The sequence below is a fragment of the Erpetoichthys calabaricus genome, chromosome 13 (genome assembly GCF_900747795.2).
Source record: "Erpetoichthys calabaricus chromosome 13, fErpCal1.3, whole genome shotgun sequence".
Lineage (NCBI taxonomy): Eukaryota > Metazoa > Chordata > Cladistia > Polypteriformes > Polypteridae > Erpetoichthys > Erpetoichthys calabaricus.
The window spans coordinates 68975413-69001041 of NC_041406.2; the positions used below are offsets into that span (position 1 = coordinate 68975413).

A 25629-nucleotide genomic window follows, 5' to 3' on the forward strand; every position below is an offset into this window, starting at 1 on the left:
ATTGACAAGCTACCTCTTGAAAGTGTGTTGCCTGGATTGTCCTGTTTTTAATGTTTTATCCAGTGACATCGATTTGCAAGTATACGACTTCGAAGTCGCCTGTCTGAACCACCTTCAGCATTGTGCCATCACCGGGATACTCTCCATCTATCCCATTGGAAATATATTCACCGAGGTTTTCGACGTATCTTCAACTATTATGACCACAGGCCAAAACGGTCCTTTTGGTCTATTTTTCTTCGAACTTTGCAGAGATCCTGGATGGACTGCCGACATAAGTGTGCTAGCTAACCTAACGAGGTCGGCTATAGCAACACATGGGAAAATCAAACTTGCCATTGGGCCATTCACTTACCAGTAAGGGGCCTATACGATCTGTTAGCGGACCGTAAGTTTGATTTTTTTTACTTAACTGAGACCTGACTGCAACCCAGTGATTTTTCACAGCTTAATCAAGCTGTTCTCCCTGGGTTTGTTTACATTTGCCAACCCTGTGCCTCTGGTCATGGTGGAGTTCTCTCGATAATCTACAGCGCGAAGTTGAAAGTATCATCTAAAATTGTGCCTCGGTATGCCTATTTGAATCCATTGTCTTGCAAATCAATGGCTCGACTCCAACTATACTTGCCACTATATACTGACCGCCCAAGTTGAATAAGGACTTTTTAAATGAACTGTCTGAGTTTGTAAATTCTCTTTGTTCTATGTCACCTAATGTTATTTTGTTGGGTGATTTTAATATACATATGGGCACTGTTACTGATAATCTTATAAGGGCTTTTACATCTTGCCTCGATAGTATTGGTCTGCAGCAATTTATAGACTTTCCTACACACTCTAAAGGCAATATTCTTCATCTTATTTGTTGCTCTGGTGTTACTACTTATAATTGTACAGTATCTGACCTGTCGATATCCGATCACAAACTGGTGTCTTTTAATATCAACTTAATATTATGTAAATCAAACTTTTTTCGTTCTCTCTCATTTCGCAATATTAAGAATATTGATTTAATTGCCTTCTCCAATGAAGTCGACAGTCTGCCCAGTTGTGACAATTTATTTACCACATATGAACTGGTTTCCCACTATAACAATTGACTATGCAGCCTTTTAGACAATCTCGCTCCTCTGAAAACCTGAATTGTCTCTTTCATCCACTCTGCACCCTGGTTCACCACGGAACTTTACCAACTTAAAGCTAAGGGCCGACATTTGGAACGCCTTTATAAAAAGATGGGCTTTGATGTCCATAAGAATATGAATGATGAACACATGCGTGTCTATAATGATGCTTTTTCTGAAGCAAAAACTACATACTATGAAACACTAATTGGGTCAGCTGAAGGGAATACTAGGACTTTATTCTCAACTGTAAACAAAATCCTCCAGCCACCTGACAGTCCTCCATCTCAGTTTTACTGTACTGACCACTATAACTATTTTATGACCTTTTTTAACATGAAAATTGAAAATATCCACCAGGAGCTGACTAGTTTTGGAAATTCCGTACATGGACTATTTTATGATCCCCCCTTCTTCTTTTCATACCAGTTTTAAACTCCCAACTATGGAGGAAATATTTGGTATTATTAGAAAATCCAAGCCCTCTACCTGTCAGATAATAATAATAATAGTAATAATAATAATAATTCATTACATTTATATAGCGCTTTTCTCAGATGGATCCAGTTCCTACTTATTTGGTTAAATTCTGATTGTGTTCTCTTTCCTCTCTAATAACTAACATCATCCATTCTTCCCTTATCTCTGGACATGTTCCTTTATCTTTTAAAACAGCTGTAATAACTCCAATTCTCAAGAAATCTGGTGTGGATCCCTACAACCTAAATAATTATCGTCCAATCTCAAATTTACCTTTCCTTTCAAAAACACTTGAAAAAACTGTTGCTGAGCAGGTTCACTCTTACCTTACTGACAATCATTTGTTTGAACGATTTCTGTCTCACTTTCATCCATTTCACAGTACAGAGACAGCCCTGGTTAAAATTACCAATGACCTGCTGATGGCATCTGACTCTGGGCTGTTAACCACACTTGTGCTCCTCGATCTGAGCTCTGCCTTTGATACAATAATATTATATATCTCATGATATTCTTCTTGAGAGATTAAAATCAATTGGTATTATTGGCACTCCACATGCCTGGTTTAAATCATGTCTCTCTGATCGGACACAGTTTGTACAGTTAAAAAATTTCAGATCACATGTTTGCCCAGTTGTTAGTGGTGTTCCCCAGGGCTCTGTCTTGGTTTCCCTTCTATTTATAATTTATCTTCTGCCCCTTGGTCATATCTTTAGGAAATTTCATACTCATTTTCACTGTTATGCTGATGACACCAGGGTCTATCTGTCTACTAAGCCTGATTTCACTCTTCAACCTTCTTCCCTCTCTGACTGTCTGCAGGAAGTTAAATCATGCCTGCCTGCTAATTTACTTAAATTATATAGTGGTAAAACAAAGGTTCTTCTGGTAGGAACTAAATCTGTTTTAGACAAATGTGATAATATTTCATTGACTATTGATAATTCTCTAATCTTTTCTTCCTCCCAGGTTAAGAGCTTTAGGTGTTATTTTCGATAGTACATTAAAATTCAAGGCACATATTAATAATGTCATTCGGTCTGCATATTTCCATCTATGTAATATCAGCCATTTATGTCCATCTCTTTCAGCTACCAGCACAGCTATTTTCGTTCATGCTCTGGTTACATCTCGTGTTGATTATTGTAATTCTATCCCTTCTGGTCTTCCTTACAAACTCCTTTACAAACTCCAATTGGTTCAGAATGCTGCAGCTCATATTATTACCAGAACCCCTTCCATAGAACACATTACTCCAGTCCTTCAACAGCTTCACTGGCTCCCTATTAAATATCACATTGATTTTAAGATTCTGCTTATTACTTACAAGACTCTTCATAATCTGGCACCTCCTTATCTTTTTGATCTTCTTTACATCTCCATTCCTTCTCGTATCCATAGATCTTCTTCCTCTATCAATTTTATTATACCTCTTGCTAGCTGGACTACCATGGGGTTAGAAGCTTTTAGTCTAGTGGCCCCTCGTCTCTGGAACTCTCTCCCACAAGACATTCGTAATATCGTATCTTTTCCAACCTTTAAATCTCATCTTAAAACACATATTTTTAAGATGGCTTATTTTGTCTGATAATTTTATCTGATAAATTTAATTTTATTATTGTATTTATTCTGGTTTTATTGTACTGTTAATATTTTATTACTTTTATGTTGTAACTGTTGTTATTAATGTGCTCTTTAAGGTGTGCCTTGAAAGACGCCTATAAATAATTTAAATTATTATTATTATTATTATACCACCACAATGATGGCCACAAAAAAAAAAGAGACCCCAATTGGATTACAACATATGGCATCTGTGGGTAACTGGCTAGCACTGTATATAACACTCACTCACCTACAGTTTTAAGGTATTACAGAAAACTTAACATTGTGTGCCTGAAAACCCAAGAGAGTTAAACTGCAATCAATATTCATTTGTGTTTTCAGAAAGTGCAGTCAGTATTTATGTGTTATTAAGTAAAGGGCTGCAGGAGAAAGCACTCCGCTGATATTGTTTGCTTATCATTCTTAAACTGAGATTTTATAGATTGGTCATTGAGCAACTGCTGAAAAATCCTTGTCATTTTGACATTAAACGGACTAAAAATGAGACCACATCTGTTGTTTCCAAACACATGACTTTCCCATTTAGTACCCTGCTCGTGATACCATCTGTAAAAGACAATCTTAATCTGGCGTAACATTACTCTATCAGCAATACACCTGCTATGTTCCCTGAGCTGTAAATGAATGATAGAAACTTATTTAAGAGCAATCAGGTCTACGGCTATGCAATTAACATTAGCAATACATTTAAGAAAAATGATAGCACTGCAGGTCAATAGTCACTCGATTAAGTGCACCATATGTTAAATGTGCCAGCTATAGTTTAGCTAAATGCAGATTCTCCTCTTTGTATGCAAGTTAAATGTTTATTCTCAATAATTTTAAAAGGGAAATAAAAAAAACCACTAGACTAAATGATATACAAACATGAAATCTGTTTCAATTCAATTCAAAATAACATAATATTCTAAAAACATCTTAATCCAATTCACGGTTGTAAGGGGCTATAGCCTATCAAAAAAAATCATGAAGTGAAGTAAGGCAGAAACCAGCCTTAAATATCTCACCAGTCCATCATGGGGCTCACAAATGACATAGTCACAAAACTAATTTGGAATCAACAATTAACCTAGCATGTATACCCCGGCTGTTCTAGAAGCAAATCCCACTGAGACAACAAAAGGAAACATAAACTGTATCGGAAAAGCAACCAGGCAGCTGGCTCTATAAAGCAGCAGTACTAACCCCTATGTCACTGTGATGCCCCTCGGTTATTATTTCATTAAGGCATTTCATTTATTGTAATTTTGGCAGACACAGTCAATGTCCAAAAGCAACACAACATGGAAGTGCCAGCAAATAATCAACAAAGAAAAGGAACTAGACACAATGGGGCATATGAAGTGTGCAATTGTCATGAGATTATACTCACACAACAACATTACATATGTTAGACTCTGAATCTCTTTATTGGGCACTTTAGATGAATATTTAATATTGGCTCAAGGCTAGCTTCAAACCAAAAACCTAGTCTGCATTTGGGATTTGGTGCACACCCTCCATGTGGTTTTAATGTTAACGTTAAATTACATGGTATACACAACAATGGCCTCATAAAGACTTCTTTTGAAACTTACCGTGTTGTTTAATTTCTACTGCATTTCATGAATGTTGCATGAGAACGACAAAGGTAAGTACCTGGGTAAGTACCAGGGCTACCTATATTGATTTTAAGTGTGTAAGACATGTGCACCATATAAATATCTCACTGAGAAAACAATTTTTTTTATTAATATTTATTTATATTTCTACTGAGTCCTCTGTTTTCTATGAGAGTAGCTTTATAGTTTATATAATGATGATAGTTATAATTGGATACTAACCCTCACCTATTCTGTTTCTCTTCTCGGTACTCAAATGTGGCACTTGGTGCCACGGCCCACCTGTCAAGTTGTTTTGCCTGCATAAGGTAAAGTATCTCTGATGGAGGATCACAGGAATCGTGGGAAAGAGGGGTCCTTTCATCGGATTGGCTGGCCCAGTGCTGTTTCAGCCGTGGAATGACCAAATAGGGGAGGCCGCTTGATGGATGGGGTTTCCAGGACTCTAAATATATCCAAATCTTATTATGTGATATCATTTATTGTTAAATTCTGCTCCATACTTCTAAAATTTTTATTTTTATACTGTATTGAGGATTTGTTCTATTCTGTGTATTGTATTGTATTGTATTGTATTGTATTGTATTGTATTGTATTGTATTGTATTGACCCCCTTCTTTTGACACCCACTGCATGCCCAACCTACCTGGAAAGGGATCTCTCTTTGAACTGCCTTTCCCGAGGTTTTCTTCCATTTTTCCCTACAATGTTTTTTTGGGAGTTTTTCTTTGTCTTCTTAGAGAGTCAAGGCTGGGGGGCTGTCAAGAGGCAGGGCTTGTTAAAGCCGATTGTGGCACTTCTTGTGTGATTTTGGGCTACACAAAAATAAATTGTATTGTATACAAAGATAACCTGCCTTTAAAACCACAAACAATGTTCTCTAGTACTGGGTTGACACTATTATTATTATTATTATTATTATTATTAATAAAAACAATAATAATAATAATAATAAAGAGTGAAAAGGGTGATCACTGTGCCAATTGTTACACGTGTGCGCATTGGGGGCAGTTTAAAGGCTCAGATAATGATAATTTTCCCCTGGAATACAAGACGACACTGTCGACTAATACCTTATCTCTTCCTCCTTCAGCAGACTGGAAGATTGACGCTTTACCATCTTTGATGTCACTTCTGGTGTCCGCCTGCCTGAACCTGCATCTTCCGACCAGAAGTCCTTATCAGTGGAAACCTCGCCATCTTGAAGCAGTCTATTTTAAAAGGAGTTTGCCTTCCGATGCCCCTACACTTCACAGTTGTCTGTGTTTTTTCTTACATTACACACAGCCGATAGAAATTACACGTAGATCAATACCTATATACTGTATAAAACTACAGAAAGCGGCCATTTTAAATATATGTCACACAAACACATATACATATATACATACCACATAAAACTGCCCTAAGTCTGGTTGAGACAGTAGCAATGGGATAATCCTCGAAAATATTTTGAAGAATAATAATAATGATAATAATGTGAAAATGTTTATCTTTACTCAGAGAACGTTGGGGATTATACTTTGGAAGGATATATATTTTGCAAAAATCACTGAGACTGAGAATCAATGTTGGGCTTGCATGGCCTTTTTCATGAAAACTATTCTTATGTTCTTACTGTGCATACTGTTATACAAAACACTTTACTGCACTATATTCGGTGGTGAAGCGCTTTGCTTTTTGATCACCAATCACATCATCTCTAGTCAAAGCAGGCACAGTGTGACAAGTGACTCTCCTGTGATTGTTAAGCTTGTGGTGTGGTGTGACACCTCGTGTCATGGGCCAAGTGAAAAGGGAGCTGACTAGTGCATAACCCTGTGTGCTGGTTGAACTGATACTGGAGCAAGCGCTAACTAGCTCAAGGGATTAAAGGCAGGTTCGGCCTAGTGAGGAGAGGGAGGGAGAGAATGTGTAAGAGAAAAAGAAAAATGAAATGACCGTTTGACAGAAGACTAGAGAGCAGAAAGAGCGAGGCGTCAGAGAACCCCAGAGTGATTGAGTGCATGTGGAAGAGCTTTTGGGTGATTTTGTGGTGAGAGTTGTTGAGTATTAAATAAGAAGCAGCAAAGGCAAGAAGGCATGAGGAAGGAAGGTGTCAGGAAGGGAAGAATGTCGAGTGTATTGCTGTGTGCAATGCCAAAGGTGGCGACAGGGGCGAAATTGGAAGAGCCGCCTTGTGTGTGGACTCGAGACAACTCTGCCTTGTTCAAGTGATCAGGACAAAGTTGCTGTGTGCTAGTTTTTAGAGCGACTGTGTACTAGTTGCAGCTTTCTAGGATGTATGTAATTTCTATTTTTTAGCGCACTGACTTTTAATGAGGATTCCTTTGCTGGACACCTCTGATTTAACCTGTGTGGTTTTAATTGATATTATTTATTTATGGATTTTTTTGGAATACTTATTTATTCCTCCACCACTGTGTTTTTAATAAATATGCACTTTGCAGTTTTTGCACTTTAAAACTGTTACTGTCTCTTAAGTTGCCCTAGTTCATGACAATCGATGTCCCAGAAAACAGGCTGTGCCCATGGCTGAGGACACCAGGGCATCAAATGAGGGAAGAGCAACATTTCTAAGTCAACATGCCTGCTACTTTAACAACCTTCTTAAGTCATGTAAACATTCTATAAGTAATCACTTTAGTTGAAAAACTGCAGTACTAAAATAGCAGACAAATAGACAAGCACCTCCAGCTAACAATATTTCAAATTTTGCTTTTGTAAATTGCGCTATCAGAAAAATCAGCAACATCGTTGACTGGCTTTCATATAATAAGGGTGGGGCCCTGAGTTATCATGTATTACTGTCTTGATAAAGAAGTAACACAAACAAAATAAAGATCCCAGTATTCCTGGATCGAGACTGTCGGCGGGTGGCAGAACATCGACATTTGTCTGCAGGACAGGAGATTGCTGCCATCACCCCTACAATGCTTGCGGATACCTTTGCCAATATCGAGTGCCGTGTCGATCTGTGTTTGAAAGAAGAAAGTAACCATTTTCAATACCAAATGTGATTGGATCGTTTAAGCATCTATTAAGGTATGCACTGTATTTATTTTGTTGCTATCGCTTCATTATTATGAAAGTAACACTTCATAACTCGGGCCTCATCATTTAGAATCTCCCTGTATTTTACACTTTCCTGTCCTCTGTTAGTTAAGACAGAAGGTTGTAATCTTAATTATTTTTGTCTGTAAACTAAAGCATTTATATTATGCTAAATGAATTTGTATAGTGAGTAGAATAATAAAATTAATTTGTTAATAATTCTTTGCCATAAATTCATTTTTTGCCTGTTTTTAAACAAATGTCATTTGACTTCTATCCATCCATCCATCCATTTTCCAACCCGCTGAATCTGAACACAGGGTCACGGGGGTCTGCTGGAGCCAATCCCAGCCAACACAGGGCACAAGGCAGGAACCAATCCCAGGCAGGGTGCCAACCCACCGCAGGTCATTTGACTTCTCTTATTTACTATGAAGATCTAGCCAGATTGTAAGAAAAATATATAAATAGATGAAAATATATTACATACTAGCTGAAATACCCAGCATTGCCTGGGAGGAAAATAAAGTGTTTTTTTTAATTGTTTGAGAAAACTATAATTAAAAAAACACAACTGTAAAAATAAAAATAAATTAACAGACTCACTAATGTGGTTGTCTTGCGGTCTTGTATGTATGCTATCATTCAGTTGATGCTCGGAACCCGCCAACTCTATTTAATTTTAAAAGTAACAGGGGAGCGGTGGTGCTCAAACATACAGAATGCTGGCAGTCACCTCCAGTCCGCCCTCTGGTGGTTGTTCCGAGTGTCAACTGGATGATAACGTGCATACAAGACCGCAAGATCACCCCCCACCCTACCCAGAAGGGGGTAAGTTAGGGTTGATTTTACTCTACAGAATTTTTAGTTGATCAATGAGAAACATGTGTACCAAGTTTCATGAAAACGCTCCAGCCGTTCAGACGTGATGCTGGAACATACATACATACATACATACATACATACATACATACATACATACATACATACATACATACATACATACATACACACACATTGACCTTTACATATATAGATTTTACAATCATATTTTAAAAGATATACTGGGTATTTTCTTCAGTAAACTAGGTGTCATAAAAACAGAACACTTGGGTTTCTTTTGTAGCCTGCTCTTGTCTTTAGGTGCAGAAAACTGGAAGGACTTCCATAAGCCATATTTGGTTTAGGATTTGTACATGGCAAGGGTAACCTATTTCCCAGAAAGGAAATAAAAATGACTGCTGGAAAAGTCAAGAGTTTATACAAAGAAAGAGGTGATTCTCCTATTAATGATTTTAAAATAAACTGAACTAAATACAACTGTCACCTTGTATTTAAAGATGTCATATTCATTATTACACAAACATCTCAGTGGTGTGTATAAAACTGAACACGAGAGAAAAAACAGATGGTCTTTTGGGTGTGGCATCTAGTGTATTAAAGAAACAGTTAGGCACATGTTTTCAGAAAATATTTCCAAAAGCGACAGTTGGGAGAATAGTTATTTGTCATGAGAATACCTTCAGTAGAATAGGTCAAAAAGGAAAACATTTCATCTAGTTTAGACTTATAGCTGTAGTTAATTAACAAATTTATGAGAAGTCAAACATACTTACTTGCCTTTACAGTAAAATCCAGACAGATAACCTATTCCTCTGTTTGGGAAAAAGTTATGAGCAAAGAAGTTGAATCTATTTTTTGGTATTAATAACAAGACAAAAGACCCAAACACAGGCTTTATTTTTTTCAATTTCAGTAAAGTCCATGGAATGTACAGATGTGTATAAAAAGTATCATTTGCTTACAAATATAATGAATACTAATAATGTAAATGGATGAAAGAATTGGCCTTGATTCTGATCTCTGTGAGACTCTTGTCATTATGGGCAGCCTATTTGGCCAAGAAAAAAAGCTCTTAAAGCAAGCCAGGAGAACTGCTGTGGAAGGAGAGCTAAAAATGGCCCCGCAATAGTGTCTTCTGCCAATAGTTATAATGATGTCACTCAGCACCTGGACTGCAGTATAGCAGAAATACACCCATGAGCACATCTAACATTGGACCGTGACCAGTTACAATCTGGCTAATTATTTATTGGGTTAATGTTCAATTCAACTTCTTCTCAACAAACATCTGAAGAATATTAAGAGACAGGAGTCAAGACTGATATTTGATTGTATAAATTAAGACGAGCCTGATTGCCACCCATGATAATGTGTGAAAGGAGTTAATTTCTTCTATTTAGGAAGTACTGATGTCATTAAATAATGATAATAGAAGCTTTGAAATAATCCTGGCACTTTAAGAATAACATTACTAAAGCACCTAAATGTTTAACCTCATTGTCCAATCTTATATGTATGAGCCAATTTCCATCCAACAGCTCCAGCAGATTGTAAATGAAAGAAAAAAATAAAGAATGAGAAAGAACTGGTGAGACAGAGACAGGAAAATGTTGGTGAGCACAGATCAAGAAGTGATGGTGGTGCTCATTTTTGTGATCTGAATGAGACTGCATGGAAGCAAATGGAAGGCTGCTCCCAAGAGCATGACAATCATACAAAGTTTCTTTACATGCAGGGGGGTCTGATACTGAGTGAAATAAGCAAGAACCAACAAAACAAAACCAGAATTTGGTAGTCAAAGAACACTGCCAAAAAGTTTGTTTTATGCTCTACTAACTAGCTCTGAAAAAGACATCATTTTAAAAGTGAATCCGGTACATGGATACCAGAGTTTGTGTGCTGCTATCTGATAACAAAATATGACTGCCAATGAGCAACAGTAAACATTATGGTCACCGCTATGTGGCGATTGTTACAAAATAATGGTGTTCATTCAAAAAACAGAGCACCACAAAATGGCTTTGCCAAAGCCATAAAACAAAAATAATTGCCAAAAAATGAATAAAAGAAACAGTTCAAATGTGAAACGGACTCACCTTGGGTGGCAAAAAAGACAGAGATAAAACAACATATGTAAAATGTAAAATGCAGAATGCAACACTTACTACTACTACCAAGTGAAAACATAAACATATCTGAAGAACGGACCATTTTTTCATGCAAGGCTGCCAGTTGGGGATCACTTTTCAGTTCTCATCAGTCACAGAATAGAGATTTTTTTTTTCATTTTCTGATATTAAATTATAGGAAGTGATCAAAGCGAAAAGGATCTAACTAAAATTTTGTTATATTTTATTTTTTAATTTAATTATATTGATAGCAGCAGCGGTGCATTGCTTACTGTACCACCGATGCCTCACAGCTCCCATCTTTGTGCTATAAGCCATAACGTACTGAAGGGGGGGGGGGGGGGGGGGGGGGGTGTCACTGTAAACTATGGACACATTTGTTTTTTTCATTTTACTTTCATATCCCAGATACAGTATGTGCTTTTTAAAACTGTTTAACCACTTCATTAAAATTATATTCTTGTATTTCCAATTTGCACCCTAGCTTCCTGTTCATTATCTGTTGTTTATAAGAAACTTCATTCATCAAGAGAACAAAACATGTATCCTTCTCCCAGGACAAATAGTGCAAAGAATCTAACTTTTTGACAGAAATATATTTCCAAAACACAGGAGTAGTGAGAAGTCAAGCAAAATGACACCTTTAATTGGCTAACTGAAAAGATTACAATATGCAAGCTTTTGAAGCAACCCTTCTTCAGGCAAAGCTTGTATATTGGAATCTTTTCAGTTAGCCAATAAAAGGTGTCATTTTGCTTGACTTCTTATTAACGGTTAACACAGTACAACACCCTAGTACTACAAAACACGGGAGGAAATCTTCTGAAATCTGAACCTTTGCTTCTTTGAAGTTAATCCATTTCTTCTGTTTTTAACATTTTTGTTTGGTTTGGTAACTCTTTAGTTTATGTGCTGCAAAAATGCATCTATTACTCATTTACATTTATGGAACAAGATCTTAACAAATGCTTCCATGGGTCTTTGTAACATTTGTAAAACATTGTTTATTCATCTCTGTAATATAATCTACTAACAAAATCTCACTTTGGAGTAGTCTGAGTTGGTGTAACTGTGACACATTTCTCTTGATAGTCCATATTTAGTATAAGACCTGGGCATCCTCCATATTATCAAGTAATTTTACCATCATGTCACCATGCCACACTGTACATAGATGAATAATCAATCTACAGTACTGGTGTTTTATAAGTGTTATGAAGAAGCCTTTGCTAAGATCTTGTTATATAAGAGTAATTGAGTAATCGATGCATTTTTGCAGTACTTAAACTAAAGTGTTACCTTGATTTTTTTTTGTTTCACTGAAGGCCATTAAAATCTGCTGAAAGACACATTGTTTAATTTTTAAATTTATAAATTGTGCTTCACTTCATAATTCATATAAACATATGTATGCAGTGGCTGTGAAAAAAATTACTTTGACTTCAAAAAAACATAATTAAATATAATGTGAAGTTAAAATGTAAATACCAAGAAAAATGAAATAAGTAAATACACCATGAAATTAAAATGATGTAAATACCATTAAGCTTGTAATTGCTTTTCTTTTGTTTTTCTTCAGGCCTTTTCTTCATACTCTCCCTTTGTTGCTATTTCCATCCAGGCTTTATGTGGTAAGATTGAGGTTTGAAACCCATTGGAACTATTAGCACCGGTTTACACCTAATAATTTAAAATAACCAGGCAGTCTGATGTTGAATACACAATGTGAAACTATATTTTATTAAAAAAAGAAACAGCTGAATACAGCTACTGATATTGAATGAAAAATAACAGGGCAGTCATTTGGCGAGAGCTAAAAAACAGGCCTATTGATTTAAGCTTCACAGTCTCAGCAGGAGACCTTTAATATCGTAGCAAAACTTTTGCAGAAAATCAGCTGTCTAGACCTACGCTATGACCAATCTGACAGCTGAAAAAAAAGAATAAAAAAGTAACAAGTAATAATGAGGCAAAATCATGACAAGAGTTTTAATGATAATCCCTAGCAAAAAAAGAAAATTGCTAATCTATGTCTTTCAGAAACATTATACGTACTTCTTTTTATTGTCAATAAACAAAAAGTGTGGTGAGCAGGCAGGGGAATTTATTGAAAGAAAGAAAGAAAGAAAGAAAGAAAGAAAGAAAGAAAGAAAGAAAGAAAGAAAGAAAGAAAGAAAGAAAGAAAGAAAGAAAGAAAGAAAGAAAGAAAGAAAGAAAGAAAGAAAGAAAGAAAGAGATTATATCTGAAAAGCTTAGTTGCATTCTGCCTAGCTAACTAATGCATATCTATTTTAGATACAGTATATACAAGATAATAAGCATGTCTTCAGCTCTAAAATCGAAAAGGAATCACAAAGCAAGCCCCCTATACACCAAAGGACTACAGACTAAGTGAGTCAAGAACCTGCTGGCTTCTGTAATAATTAGGCCAGGCTCTCATTCAAGACACCAAAAGAGATTTATGTTTAGACCAAACAGGCCTAAGAGGCGAATAGTCATGGGGCTGTAAGCATTTAGTTTATTTTATTAATGTGTGTCTTTATAATAAATATGACACATGGGAATAGGTTCCCTTTCAGAACTCCTGAAGTTAATTGTAGATGAGCTTCAATGCCTTATATTTTATTGAAAACTTTACGATATATAAAACACATTTCATATATGCAAGTAATACATTTTGTACATTACATATTTATGAAATCAAATAAATATATCCAGTTCATTATATAAATATCTACTGTATATGCAATGGATTGGCATTCTGTTGAAGGTTACTTGTTTCCTTTCACCTAGAGCTGCTGGGACTAGCTACAGGTCCCAGTAACCATGAACTGGATTTAGTTGGTATCAGAAGGTTATTTTAAGAGGACTGTGGTGGCTAACAGAGTAAAAAAAAATTAAAAGGAAGTAAAAGGGAAAATGTACACAAAAATGCTGAAAGTGGAATTAAACTCACTAGGAAAAAAGAGGCATCTTTTCACTGTAGAAAAATCTACAGTGCTAGCAAAACATTTTTTCATCTTTTTATTTATGAAGCTTATATTATTTTGAAACTGTACTGCTCTCTTTTCAGAGTTCATGCTTTCATGTACTTCTGGGTACAGGACTGCTCCTCCTCTTTCGCAAATCCATTGAGCTCCAAACAAAAATTCTGCATGCCACAGTCACACCTCAAACCACACTGCAGTATGCATTGTAACCTGTAGGGGGCACTATCAAGCCCCAAACCCCAGTCCCAATAATGCCAACACAGTCACAGGTTCAAACAATGGATTTTTAATCCACCAAGCACTGTATACAATAAAATACAGCCACTAATCACACAAAACAAATTGACCTTTTTCTTCTCCTTCATGCTCCAATTGAGCGTCCCCGACTGCCATGTCGAGGTAAGGCAGCGGGCTCCTTTTATGCTGGACCTAGAACAGTGTCTGGTGACCTGGCATGACTTGTGGGGAGCACTTCTGGGTTGTTTGGGGAACCAGAGCAATCCTCCTGAAAAACCGTGTGGCACCCAGGGACTCCAACTTCCCTTGCTGATGTCCAAGCTGGGACGCCTGCAGCAGACCACTACCACCTAACATATGTGGGATGGAACTGCTACTGGCCTCTGGCTTCTGCTCATCCATCCCATAGCACCTTCCAATCTGGCAAAATGATGCCCATCTGTCCTGCATAGCACTTACATCATATATACAAGAATCTATGAGTTTGATCCCAAAATAGGATTTTTTAGGGCTTCCAAATGTCAACATATATCTCTGCGTTTTATATTTTAGGCCTAATATTACTACTTGCTCATACTAGAATCTACCTTGTTATCATGCATTGGTTTGCACTATAACCTTGATGCCATGTTTATGTACCCTGTTACTGCCTGGGTAAGTGCCAGATGACAGTTAACAGTAATCTTTTGCTTCAAATTTTATTCTGCTGAAAAGCTAGATGGTTGGATGTGAGCTATCAACTTATATTTTACTTAACAGAATGGAAATTGGCTTAAAATCCACTTAAATGAGTGACCTTTTTATTTAGACTCCCAAGGTCCAAACAATCCAAACAGCCTGAAAGGACTGAGATAAGATACAATTCTCTACATGCTGAAACATGTGGCCATTTCTCTAAGGGATTCTAATAAGAGCCCAGTTGCGATAACCTAAACAATTATGAAATTTAATTTTACAGAATTATAAAACTAAGGAAAGCAGGCAGATTTTTGCAGTAAACTAAATTTAAAAAAAAGTGTTAATTTCCTTAAAAATAAATTTATGAACACTGTAAAGCTCTCACCCACAATCTGACACTAATCTCTTTAAATAAATAAGCAAGCAAAAAAAAAAAAACGCATTTGCTACCTAACATGGTTAGTTAATCCGTAACACTGCTTAAGGCACTGTGTAAAACAAAATGGCTTTTCCAGACAGCATTTGTTTAAAAATAAACCACGTGGTTCATAAGTCTTTGCACTTACCTTAACATTGTCAGGATGAAGACCCCCTGGATGTTTATCCATGTACTGGCATAAATCAGTGTGCTGCAAGAAAGAAAGAGGATTGAAAATATAGTAGATCAGTACACTTGCAGCACTAAAAGCATGAGCTCATAAATTAAAGGGAAACTGACATGTTTCATTGAAGGGTTACCATCATGGATAAGGCCTCTTGGTTGTTTGCACTTCCTCTAGTGAGGCTTAATATTGTAAACTGAGCCTTTTTCAAAGCATGAGGCTTCTGTGGTGGGGCTTCTTACTCAACAGCTGTCTCTCGGTGTTTCAGCCTTGTAGCAAGCACCCCCTGTTAATAATCCCCACACCTTAATATTTTATAGGCCCCTCCTTTACAGCAATAACAGTTTTGAGTCCTTCAGGGTAAGTTCAGTATATACCAGATCCCTGAGTGATCTCTGAATACTTCTTCAAGGCAACATCCAACCTTCACTGAAATTATGCAAAGTGCTAAGCAACAGAATTGTTTGAAGAAAGTAATCATCGTTTATTAAATGTATTTAATGGTGTGCTCACATTTTTCTTGAATAGCCAGATTGAATTCTAAGTTAGCTGCCATCAGTCATTCCATCAAAGTTAATAATTTTTACATCTTATACAAGGCACATCGTCACAAAGCATGAGAGAATAAAAATCAGTCTAACACATAGTCTAACAGGATAAAGTGTCTTCATGGCATCTTTCCTTACCTAGAATAATGTAACTAGATGTTTATTATACAAAACGATGGGGACTAAAAAGGGAAAACTATATTTTGGGGAACATTTACCATAATGGGGCGGCACGGTGGCACAGTGGGTAGCGCTGCTGCCTCGCAGTTAGGAGACCTGGGGTCCTGGGTTCGCTTCCCGGGTCCTCCCTGTGTGGAGTTTGCATGTTCTCCCCGTGTCTGCGTGGGTTTCCTCCGGGCGCTCCGGTTTCCTCCCACAGTCCAAAGACATGCAGGTTAGGTGGATTGGCAATTCTAAATTGGCCCTAGTGTGTGTTTGGTGTGTGGGTGTGTTTGTGTGTGTCCTGCAGTGGGTTGGCACCCTGCCGGGATTGGTTCCTGCCTTGTGCCCTGTGATGGCTGGGATTGGCTCCAGCAGACCCCTGTGACCCTGTGTTCGGATTCAGCGGGTTGGAAAATGGATGGATGGATGGATTTACCATAATGCATTACTCAGTCAAAAGGATGTCATGTTGCATGACATAACCGACACAAGGCTGTAAATAGTCAGCATCATGGGTCTGATGCATCTGAGATTGTGGCTAGTAAAATTTAAGTGTGTTGGTGTTTCTGAGTCATTGATGGTCTAAGAATTATTCATGATCAATTATCAATAACAATTTTGCTTAGCGTTTTTGTGAACGATTGATTTTCTTGTATCAACTTTAACCATGTTTATGGTTACAATTAATCTGTTGATACATCTAAAAATTAATGTTGTCTTATCCTGCAATAGGTACAATGACTGACTAGATTTCTAGATATAGGGATTCCTTTCCCTTTGTGTCACATACCCTGTAAATAACTGTGATGGTAGAAAAACAGTATGGCCATTTTTATTATGAGGCCTTCTAGAAATTACTAGGACAACAACATTTTCACCACTATAATAATAATAATAATAATAATAATAATAATAATAATAATACATTTTAATTATATAGTACCTTTCTCATGCTTAAGGCACTTATAACCAATACAACATGATAGGGGGTCAAAACCTCTCACCTAACCAATTGGCACAAGGTAGAAATCTACATTAGATTAAATGTCATTCAGTTAGAGGTTAACACTCATACACAGCTACACACAGTTTTAGACTCCAACTCATTTTTAGAATTTCACTGCACTCTGTACACATGACAATATTACTACTACTACTACGACTACTGCTAAGGTTAATGTGCAATAAGGAAACTCAACCTAAAGAAAACATACAAAATCAATATAAAAAAAAAACCTCTCTTGCCACGGATTAGCTACAAAATTGCAAGGCAGCCATAATCCTGTAAGGTTTCACAGCTAATTAAATATATTTAACATTGTTGTATAGGTTTCAATGGTTTTTTCTTATTTTTTCATTTTACTGGAAGACTTCAAGCAAGTGTCCCAGAAGTCTGAACCATTATAATGTCAAGTTTACGCTATTCAGTAACGTGTTAACTAGGACAGACTGAAAGTCTTAGGGATCGTTTACACTTCACACTCTGAATGCGTACGCGCCCGCATCATGGCAGACACGTGTTCCCAGCATTCATTTGACGTGTCCTCTGAGCAGGTCCTCAGAAATTAACGTGACGCGTGCGCGAGTTGCAGTACCAGCAAAAAGTCGGGGGGTGCAGTGTGATAAAAGTTGGAATGTGACGTCAGATTCTCTGTTTACTGTCCACATGTGACAGAAGGCCTCTATGTGGATCGATCTGTGCGCTTCGATGTTTGATGAATGGTTCGATGTGGTGAAGGAAAATGCCAACATATATGCATTCGCGGTGCGCTTATATTCATTCATTCATCGCATATTCCCAATTGTAATGACAAAATACATTATAAAAGTCTCACATAAGATCATTGGGTGGCACGATGGCGCAGTGGTAGCACTGCTGCCTCGTAGTAAGGAGACATGGGTTTGCTTCCCGGGTCCTCTCTGCGTGGAGTTTGCATGTTCTCCCTGTGTCTGCGTGGGTTTCCTCCCACAGTCCAAAGACATGCAGGTTAGATTCATTGGCAATCCTAAATTGTCCCTAGTGTGTGCTTGGTGTGTGAATGTGTGTGGGCCCTGCGGTTGGCTTGCGCCCTGCCCGGGGTTTGTTCCTGCCTTGCGCCCTGTGCTGGCTGGCATTGGCTCCAGCAGACTGCCATGACCCTGTGTTAGGATATAGCGGGTTGGAAAATGACTGACTGACTGACATACCATCTTTTGTGCCATCTTTTTTTCTGGGGCTTCCTCCTGACCTGACAGCAGCGGCAAACAGCAATAGATCACCACACAGAACACATTAAACGTATGATATTCTAACTCTCTGCACATTTAGAATCCTTAGATTTATACTTGATATCACTTTCATGATGAAATGCATTAAAGTATGTATGTTACATTTTACAGATAAATCGTTAATTTCGTTTAAATAATGAACACTGTTAATAATTACACACAAGGGGGTGACACGTTGGCGGAGCGGTAGCACTGCTGTCTTGCAGGGAGTCACATCGCTGGTGTTCCTTGCCTGGAGTTTACATGTTTTCTTGCTGGGTTTCCACAGTGTGCTCTGGTTTCCTTACAAGGATATGCAGATTTGGTGACACTAAAATGATGCCAGTGTATGTGTGTGAGTGCTTGTATTCACCTTGCGATGAGCTGATGCCCCGTGTAGGGATTATTTCTGCCTCGTGCCCAATGCTTGCTGGAATGGACACATCCCTGGATTGATGGATTTAATCATTAAACATCCTTTTCAGAGATATTGCAGTAAGGTACCATTGGAATTTAATGAGTGTTCCAAGCAATTCACAACACAGCGATGCCAAATCTGTTCTCACCGTGATAATATCTTGCACTGCCACCTGGTGGATTCTTCCAGATTTACGTAAAGTACACGCGCAAGTATAAACAGTACAACGCTTGCATAGCAGGAGTGTCTGCTGGAGCATGTGTCGCATTGCATGTAGTATAAACCTGGCCTTAGGGATCAAACCTGTTTTACAAGTGGAGTGGCAGAGATCGAAAAGGTCTTTCAATCTGGAGTAGACAAAAGAACAGATAGGAATGCCAGCAAAATCAGTATACTGAAATAGTTATAGATCCTTGATCAAGGAAAATCAAAGTTACAAAATAACAGAGGGGCCAAAACCTGATTTTCACTCCCTAATTGCTTTCTAAATATGTGGGCCCTGGTGTCTAGCAATGTCTCTCCTTTGAATGGTCAAATTTCAGATGCTTTGCTGTGCAAGTTCCTTGTTTTATAGTACATCTGGGCAAAGCAACATGTTGTGTCAGTAAACATAAAAGGCAAGTGCTCATTAAGAACAGTGAGAATGGTCAAAAAAAAATCAGAAGTACTGTACAACAAATAACAAAAGCAATCAGGCACACAATCCTGATATTTAATACACATACAGCGGTGTGTGACATCACATAGAGCCATTTCTTCCTTTACAAGATGTTTGGGGATTTAAAGAACTGTAACCTGATGCCATCTTTGTGATGGTTTACTCTCAACGTTTTCACATTGACTGCCTTGTTGACACATTTCACATTCTATACTTGACCACATTTCTGTCAGGACACTGCTGGGCTTCTCCTGTGAATTTTGCTTTTCTTTTGTCTTTGTCCTTGTCCTTGTGCTTGTTTTATGCTAATGTTTGAAATATCTACTTTTTAAGATTATTTTTTCATGTCTTCATTGGCGGCACAGTGGGTAGCGCTGCTGCCTCGCAGTTAGGAGACCTGGGTTCGCTTCCCGGGTCCTCCCTGCGTGGAGTTTGCATGTTCTCCCTGTGTCTGCGTAGGTTTCCTCCCAAAGACATGCAGGTTAGGTGCTTTGGTGATCCTAAATTGTCCTTTGTGTGTGTGCGTGCCCTGTGGTGGGCTGGTGCCCAGCCTGGGGTTTGTTTCCTGCCCTGTGTTGGCTGGGATTGGCTCCAGCAGACCCCAATGACCCTGTAGTTAGGATATAGCAGGTTGGATAATGGATGGGTGGATGTCTTCATTATTGTCTGTTTTAAAAGTTGATCTACGCAGTGAGGAGCCTTCTGATCATGCAGTTATGCTGCTCCTGAAGCTCCAGTTTAACTTCTGGAGCACAGAGTATCTTTGGCTGCTCTTCCCTGTGTTGGGCTCTATCCTAAATAAGTTCAGGAATTTTGCTCTTATTATTAGTCACAAATAAATTGTGGTTGAGTGTCTTGGGTGGGGGGTTGTTGTTCCCTTCGCAGGGAGATCTCCATTCCTTAGAATTGAAGGCATTGTGATTTACAAGGAGCTTCTCTTCATTTGGCGTACCCCCTTGCATTCTTTATTGAAAAAGAAAAAGCCTTTAGAAGGGTAAATGTGATTAGTGTCTTTGCTGGGTTCTTCATTTCAAACCTTGAAGTTTCATTAGCGATATTTATTTATGTTTTGTTAATAGGTGATTTTCTTGGTTCATTTTCTTCTCATCTTTAAAAACGAATAAGTAGTGGCTGCTAAATTAGCTATTTAATTACTCTGGCACTTTGTGCTTAATTGACTATTAAGACAAATAGATTGACTTAACTGAAGCACTGTGGGGCTCAAGGCTGTCATAAACTGGATTTTGTTTAATATTTTTTCAGCCTTTTCCTTGGTCTCTATAAATAATCTAAAAATTGTCGTCAAGGAATTAAACTTTCAGGTCATTTTTATTATTTAGAACATTTTTGAAGACAATATTTTAAAATACATATTCCCATAGTACCAATTTGTTTATTATTGGTGCAACCATACTATCTTCTTTGTGATGCAAGGGTGCCAGGCTGTTACTGAGCAGCTGTGTGATGTGTGATGTCTTTACCAGAATGGTATAAATTCCTAACTGTGCTAGTTTGTGAATAAATTAAAAAAAAAGCATACACACTATAATTTTTAAGATTTCTATTGTTATGAATGCTTTGGTAATTTTCTATTATCGTGACACAAATCGTATTATCATTTTTAAGATTAGGCACCCAAAGGGAACATTAACATTAGGGAACTATAAGTAACTATGCTTCACCCCCACTAACTTTAAGGTTAGTATTTGTGGTTGAGGTAGGCCAATCTAATAATTTAAAATTCAAAAATTAAGTACCCGGGGCCGCTGCCCCACCGATTTGAGTCACAATAATAGAAAAGTTCCAATTCTTTTTTGTTATTTGATTTTGATTTGCATCTTGCATTTTGGCTTAGGCTATCTGAAAAATTTGGTTCTTTCAGAATGTTTCTCAATCTACAATTTCATCTCACATAATGTCATCTCTTTATTATTTTTTCTGCCCTCTCATTTCCGACTTTGACTCATGACCCATTTTCTGATTTCACCCTACTTTAAAATGCTGCTGCCCTGTGCTGGCAGTAAAATGCAAAAGTCTTTTTAATTTCCATGCTAATTACATACTTTTTTTTTGTTCTAAAGTTATTTTTTTTTACAATTTATATGTTTTTTTCATTTTTGTCTTTCTGTATCTTAGCATTTTTTATTTGTGTACTCATGAAGAACAAGTGTATTTCCGGTAGGCACTCACTTGTGACTTTGTAGAGCACTAAACGTTTGTAAACTCTACCAAAAAGTCACTAAAACAGACTCTTTTTTTAAGGCTTAATATCAGAATCTGATGACACATTTTTGCTTAGAAGCCTCAAAAAGATAACATAAAAACGTTCATGAATGTGGTGCAAAGTTAAGTAATATTTGGCATTGATAGAGAGATGAGAATAGGGAGAAACTGCACATACTCCAAAGAAATAACAGGCCCTATCATTACCTTGAAAAAACAGGAACCTAATTGCAGACTCCAATGAGCTCACAAGACTGAACTTACTAATATGAAAATCTCCCTTGTTATCATGCTTTGGAGTGTGCAGTAACTTTGATCGCATTTTAATGTATCTTGTTTATGCCTGGGTAAGTGCAAGATGACAGTAAACTGTACTCGTACTCTTTTACCTCCTTCTATTCTACTGAAAACTTGGAAGGCTGGGTGAGTGCTGTCAAAATGTATTTTACTTAACAGAATGGAAATCTGATTAAAATTTATCAAAATGGGTGACCCCTTTAATTTACACCCTCCAAAGATGAATTTGTGTGTGTCCCCGTTTATTTACACCCTCCAAGGTTTAATTTTGTTTTTACAAGTGTTATAATTCAAGCATCTTAAAGAGACTAAGATAAGATACAATTTGTCTACATACTGAAATATGTAGGACCTTTTGGCCTGGGAACCTAATGGCAGACTACCATGAGCTCACAAGAGCTTGCTTTTTCCCTGACTCTGTCATAGTTGGCATGGACTTCTGCTTATTATCTACCTCCTAAACAAGCATTTGAACACCACGGCACTGAAAATAACCAGAAAAGGCAACAGTCGTTAAACAAAGAAAAAATCAGAATGGAACAGTCCAAACAGTGATTCCATGTATATTTTATGTTGCGGGAAATCACTCAACGGAACATTTTACAAAACAATATAACCAATTATACTGAACAATAATATACAATCAAATATATTAATTTATATAATATTTATTATGTACACAACTAAATGTAGAGTAAAATGAACATTAAGGTGAATTAAGTGAACAATTTAAATAATATTTAATTTGAAAGTATATGCATTGGATCAAGTAAAGTACACAACTACATAGTTGAATGCCACTTTATAGATATAGATGTGTGTGTGAAGGTGTGTGTATTCATTTCTTTCTCTTCTTCATCAAGCATATGCTCTCGTAGGGCAAACAGCCTTGTCAGCTATCTTCACTTATACATTTCTTTGTGTGTATGTGTGTGTGTTTGCACATTTATGTGCTTGTGTGTGCCTCTGTGTGTGCAAACATGTACATTTAACTCTTTCAGGGCTGATGTCATCTTTTGTCAAAATTCAGACGTAGAGGGCAGTAATCAGCTGTAAACTGCAACAAAACTCACTGTTACATTTTAGTTCAACTCTCTTTGATAGAAGGAAAGTTACATAGCTGTGTTGATTTAACCTCGATTCCCTACATGTGTAGTGAAGAGCAAACAACCTCTAAAATGCCACCAACATCTGGCAAGAGACCAGATATTACGTTTTACGTAATTTCGTCAAATAGGACACTGACCTGTCAGACTCCGAGTTTGATGCAAGTGATCTGGAGATGGATGTCAAAAACAAAAGTGAGGTACCAGCATCATCTGATTGGTCCCCAGCTGATCGTGGCACTGAATACTTTTGTGTAGCTGATGCACCTACAGCAGCATCTGCCTGGGAGAACCACCACTTATGATGACAAGAGGTACAAACCATATTGCGTCACACTGCAACCGCCTCCACCACCCATCTGCTTTGCGAAGTCAGCCAGGCAGCTTGCCCACCGTGCATTCCTGCTGACCAGTGAGGTGCCCCCCATGCAGCCACTGCCATACCAGAGATGCCAAACATGCGCCAACAGCTGCCACAGCACATAGCAACAGACGTTTTATGTTGACGTATCATTGCTTTGTGTTCCTTTCACAAAACTGAGTTTTTTGGAAAAAATATTCAGCCCTCAAAGAGTTAAATAAATGATGTATTTCAGAAACTATTTGTGTAATTTTTTTTTTAAATTAATAGACCTAGTCCCACGACTAAATAGAGCAGATTGTTTATTCATTTTTGTCTGTTCTTTTTGCTTTTATAACAATTTTTAACAATTTTTTCTAAAGTGTTTGAGCTACTGGATGCTTGAATTTCTCTGAGGGTATCTATCTATCTATCTATCTATCTATCTATCTATCTATCTATCTATCTATCTATCTATCTATCTATCTATCTATCTATCTATCTATCTATCTATCTATCTATCTATCTATCTATCTATCTATCTGTCCATTTAAAGAGTTTCTGTAAAAAGCCAAATTTCTCTCTGGAGACAAATAAAAATAAAGTTCTATCATAATATAGTTCTAACATAACAGTTTCTGAAGGATATGGGGATATCTACTGGACCAGACTGGACTAAAAACAATAGACCTGAAGTGTGTAACAAGACAAGCATGAATTAATTTTTTCAAAAGTTATCATTGTATATACAATAGGACTCAGCATTCAGGGTGGACATCTGGGAAACTGCTTGTTCTAAAATGTTCTATCTTTGCTGTGATGTAGTCGTCTACATAATGCAAAAAAACACAATTTTCTGATGAAAAATTGTTATTTTAAGACATGAAGATCAATTTTGATTCTCCACAATCACACACACAAACACCAAGCTAAAATCAACTTTTCTTGATGTTTTGAACACTGCAGAATCAGATGCTGAATTAACTCAACACTGAATTTCACAAACTTCACATTTATATGGAAGTAAAAACAAAAACACTGAAGAACAAAACATGCTTGAAAATGTAAGAAATTTAAAGCGTCAGGATATAAACACAGATGATAAAATTACTTAGAAATACCAGTAATTAAGAATTTTTATTTCAAAAAAACAGTTTGGCTTTTCTAAGAGAATCAGGACAACTGGTGTCTGACCATCATTGCAAGTATGCTTACATTGTCTCTCAAAATAGCCACCAAAACCATGTGATCATGCCGACATAACAAAAACACATTAATGAAAAAATCAAATCATTGTAATATAGGACGCTAGTAGATAGCCAGTAAAAAAAATACACAAATGAGACAAAGGAGGCAAAATAGTGAAAAAAATGGAATAGCTGATTATATAGCTGAATAGCCTTACACAAGCCAGACCTTGTTAGATATGTTCAGCAACATCATGACATCTGCTTACTTTTCATTTTCAAAAATTTCTGCATTTTCTATAGTTAATTTTTAAACTACAGCTTCAACGGAAGACAAGAAGCATATTCAGTATTTTATAACAGAAACAGTATGGCGCTCTACTACAAACAATACAGACTGAATTTTAAGTAAAGGCAAACACTCCATAGCAGGTTTAAACCACAAGCATTAAATCAAATCAGACAGTGCGCAAAATCTAAAACCAGAGCTCAGACCTTCAAGCTGTGTGATCTTACTGGTGCCATCGATTACTATAGCTATGAATTAGCAAGCATATACTGTTATTAGCACACTTGTCATTTGTTCTATGACTCAATGATACCAAATAAGACATTTAGGAATGGAATGTTTTTGGCATATTAGCAACACTGTCAAAAATCATAAAAATATTTTTGGTGACAAACAGAAAAGATTGGGATTGATGCCTTAGCTCCCTTACAACTGGGATTTCAGTAAGTGGTGCAGATGTTTCCATTTTTCTTCATTATTTTGTGGATATTATGTTGTTTAGGAGAGATTTCTTTTTAATTATAGTCTGGCACAGAGTTCCTTGTGCTTGTTGTTTGTATAATATGGTAATTCATTGACTTTCTAAAAAGTATACATATGTATAATGTGAACCACTAGGGGGGCGCACCGCCGCCTCAACCTTGACACTGACAGACATGGGACACAAGTGCAAGCACATGCTTTTATTTTTTTCCTGTTTTTCCCATGGGAAACGCTTTCTCCCATTTCCACATGTACAGCGCAGTTCAGCACTATGCAAAAGCAGAAACACACTTCTTTTTTGGTTCCT

At 37.1% G+C, this 25629-nt stretch overlaps 1 protein-coding gene across 3 annotated transcripts in view; it reads right to left on the reverse strand.

The window, feature by feature from the left end:
• Nucleotides 1-25629, reverse strand: part of cdk14 (cyclin-dependent kinase 14) — an 868117-nt gene that overhangs the window by 428273 nt on the left and 414215 nt on the right. For all 3 annotated transcript variants that reach the window (XM_028817112.2, XM_028817115.2, XM_028817113.2), the window contains one exon: nt 15329-15391. In XM_028817112.2, coding sequence (XP_028672945.1) covers nt 15329-15391 — 63 coding nt within the window. The remainder of the gene's footprint in view (nt 1-15328; nt 15392-25629) is intronic.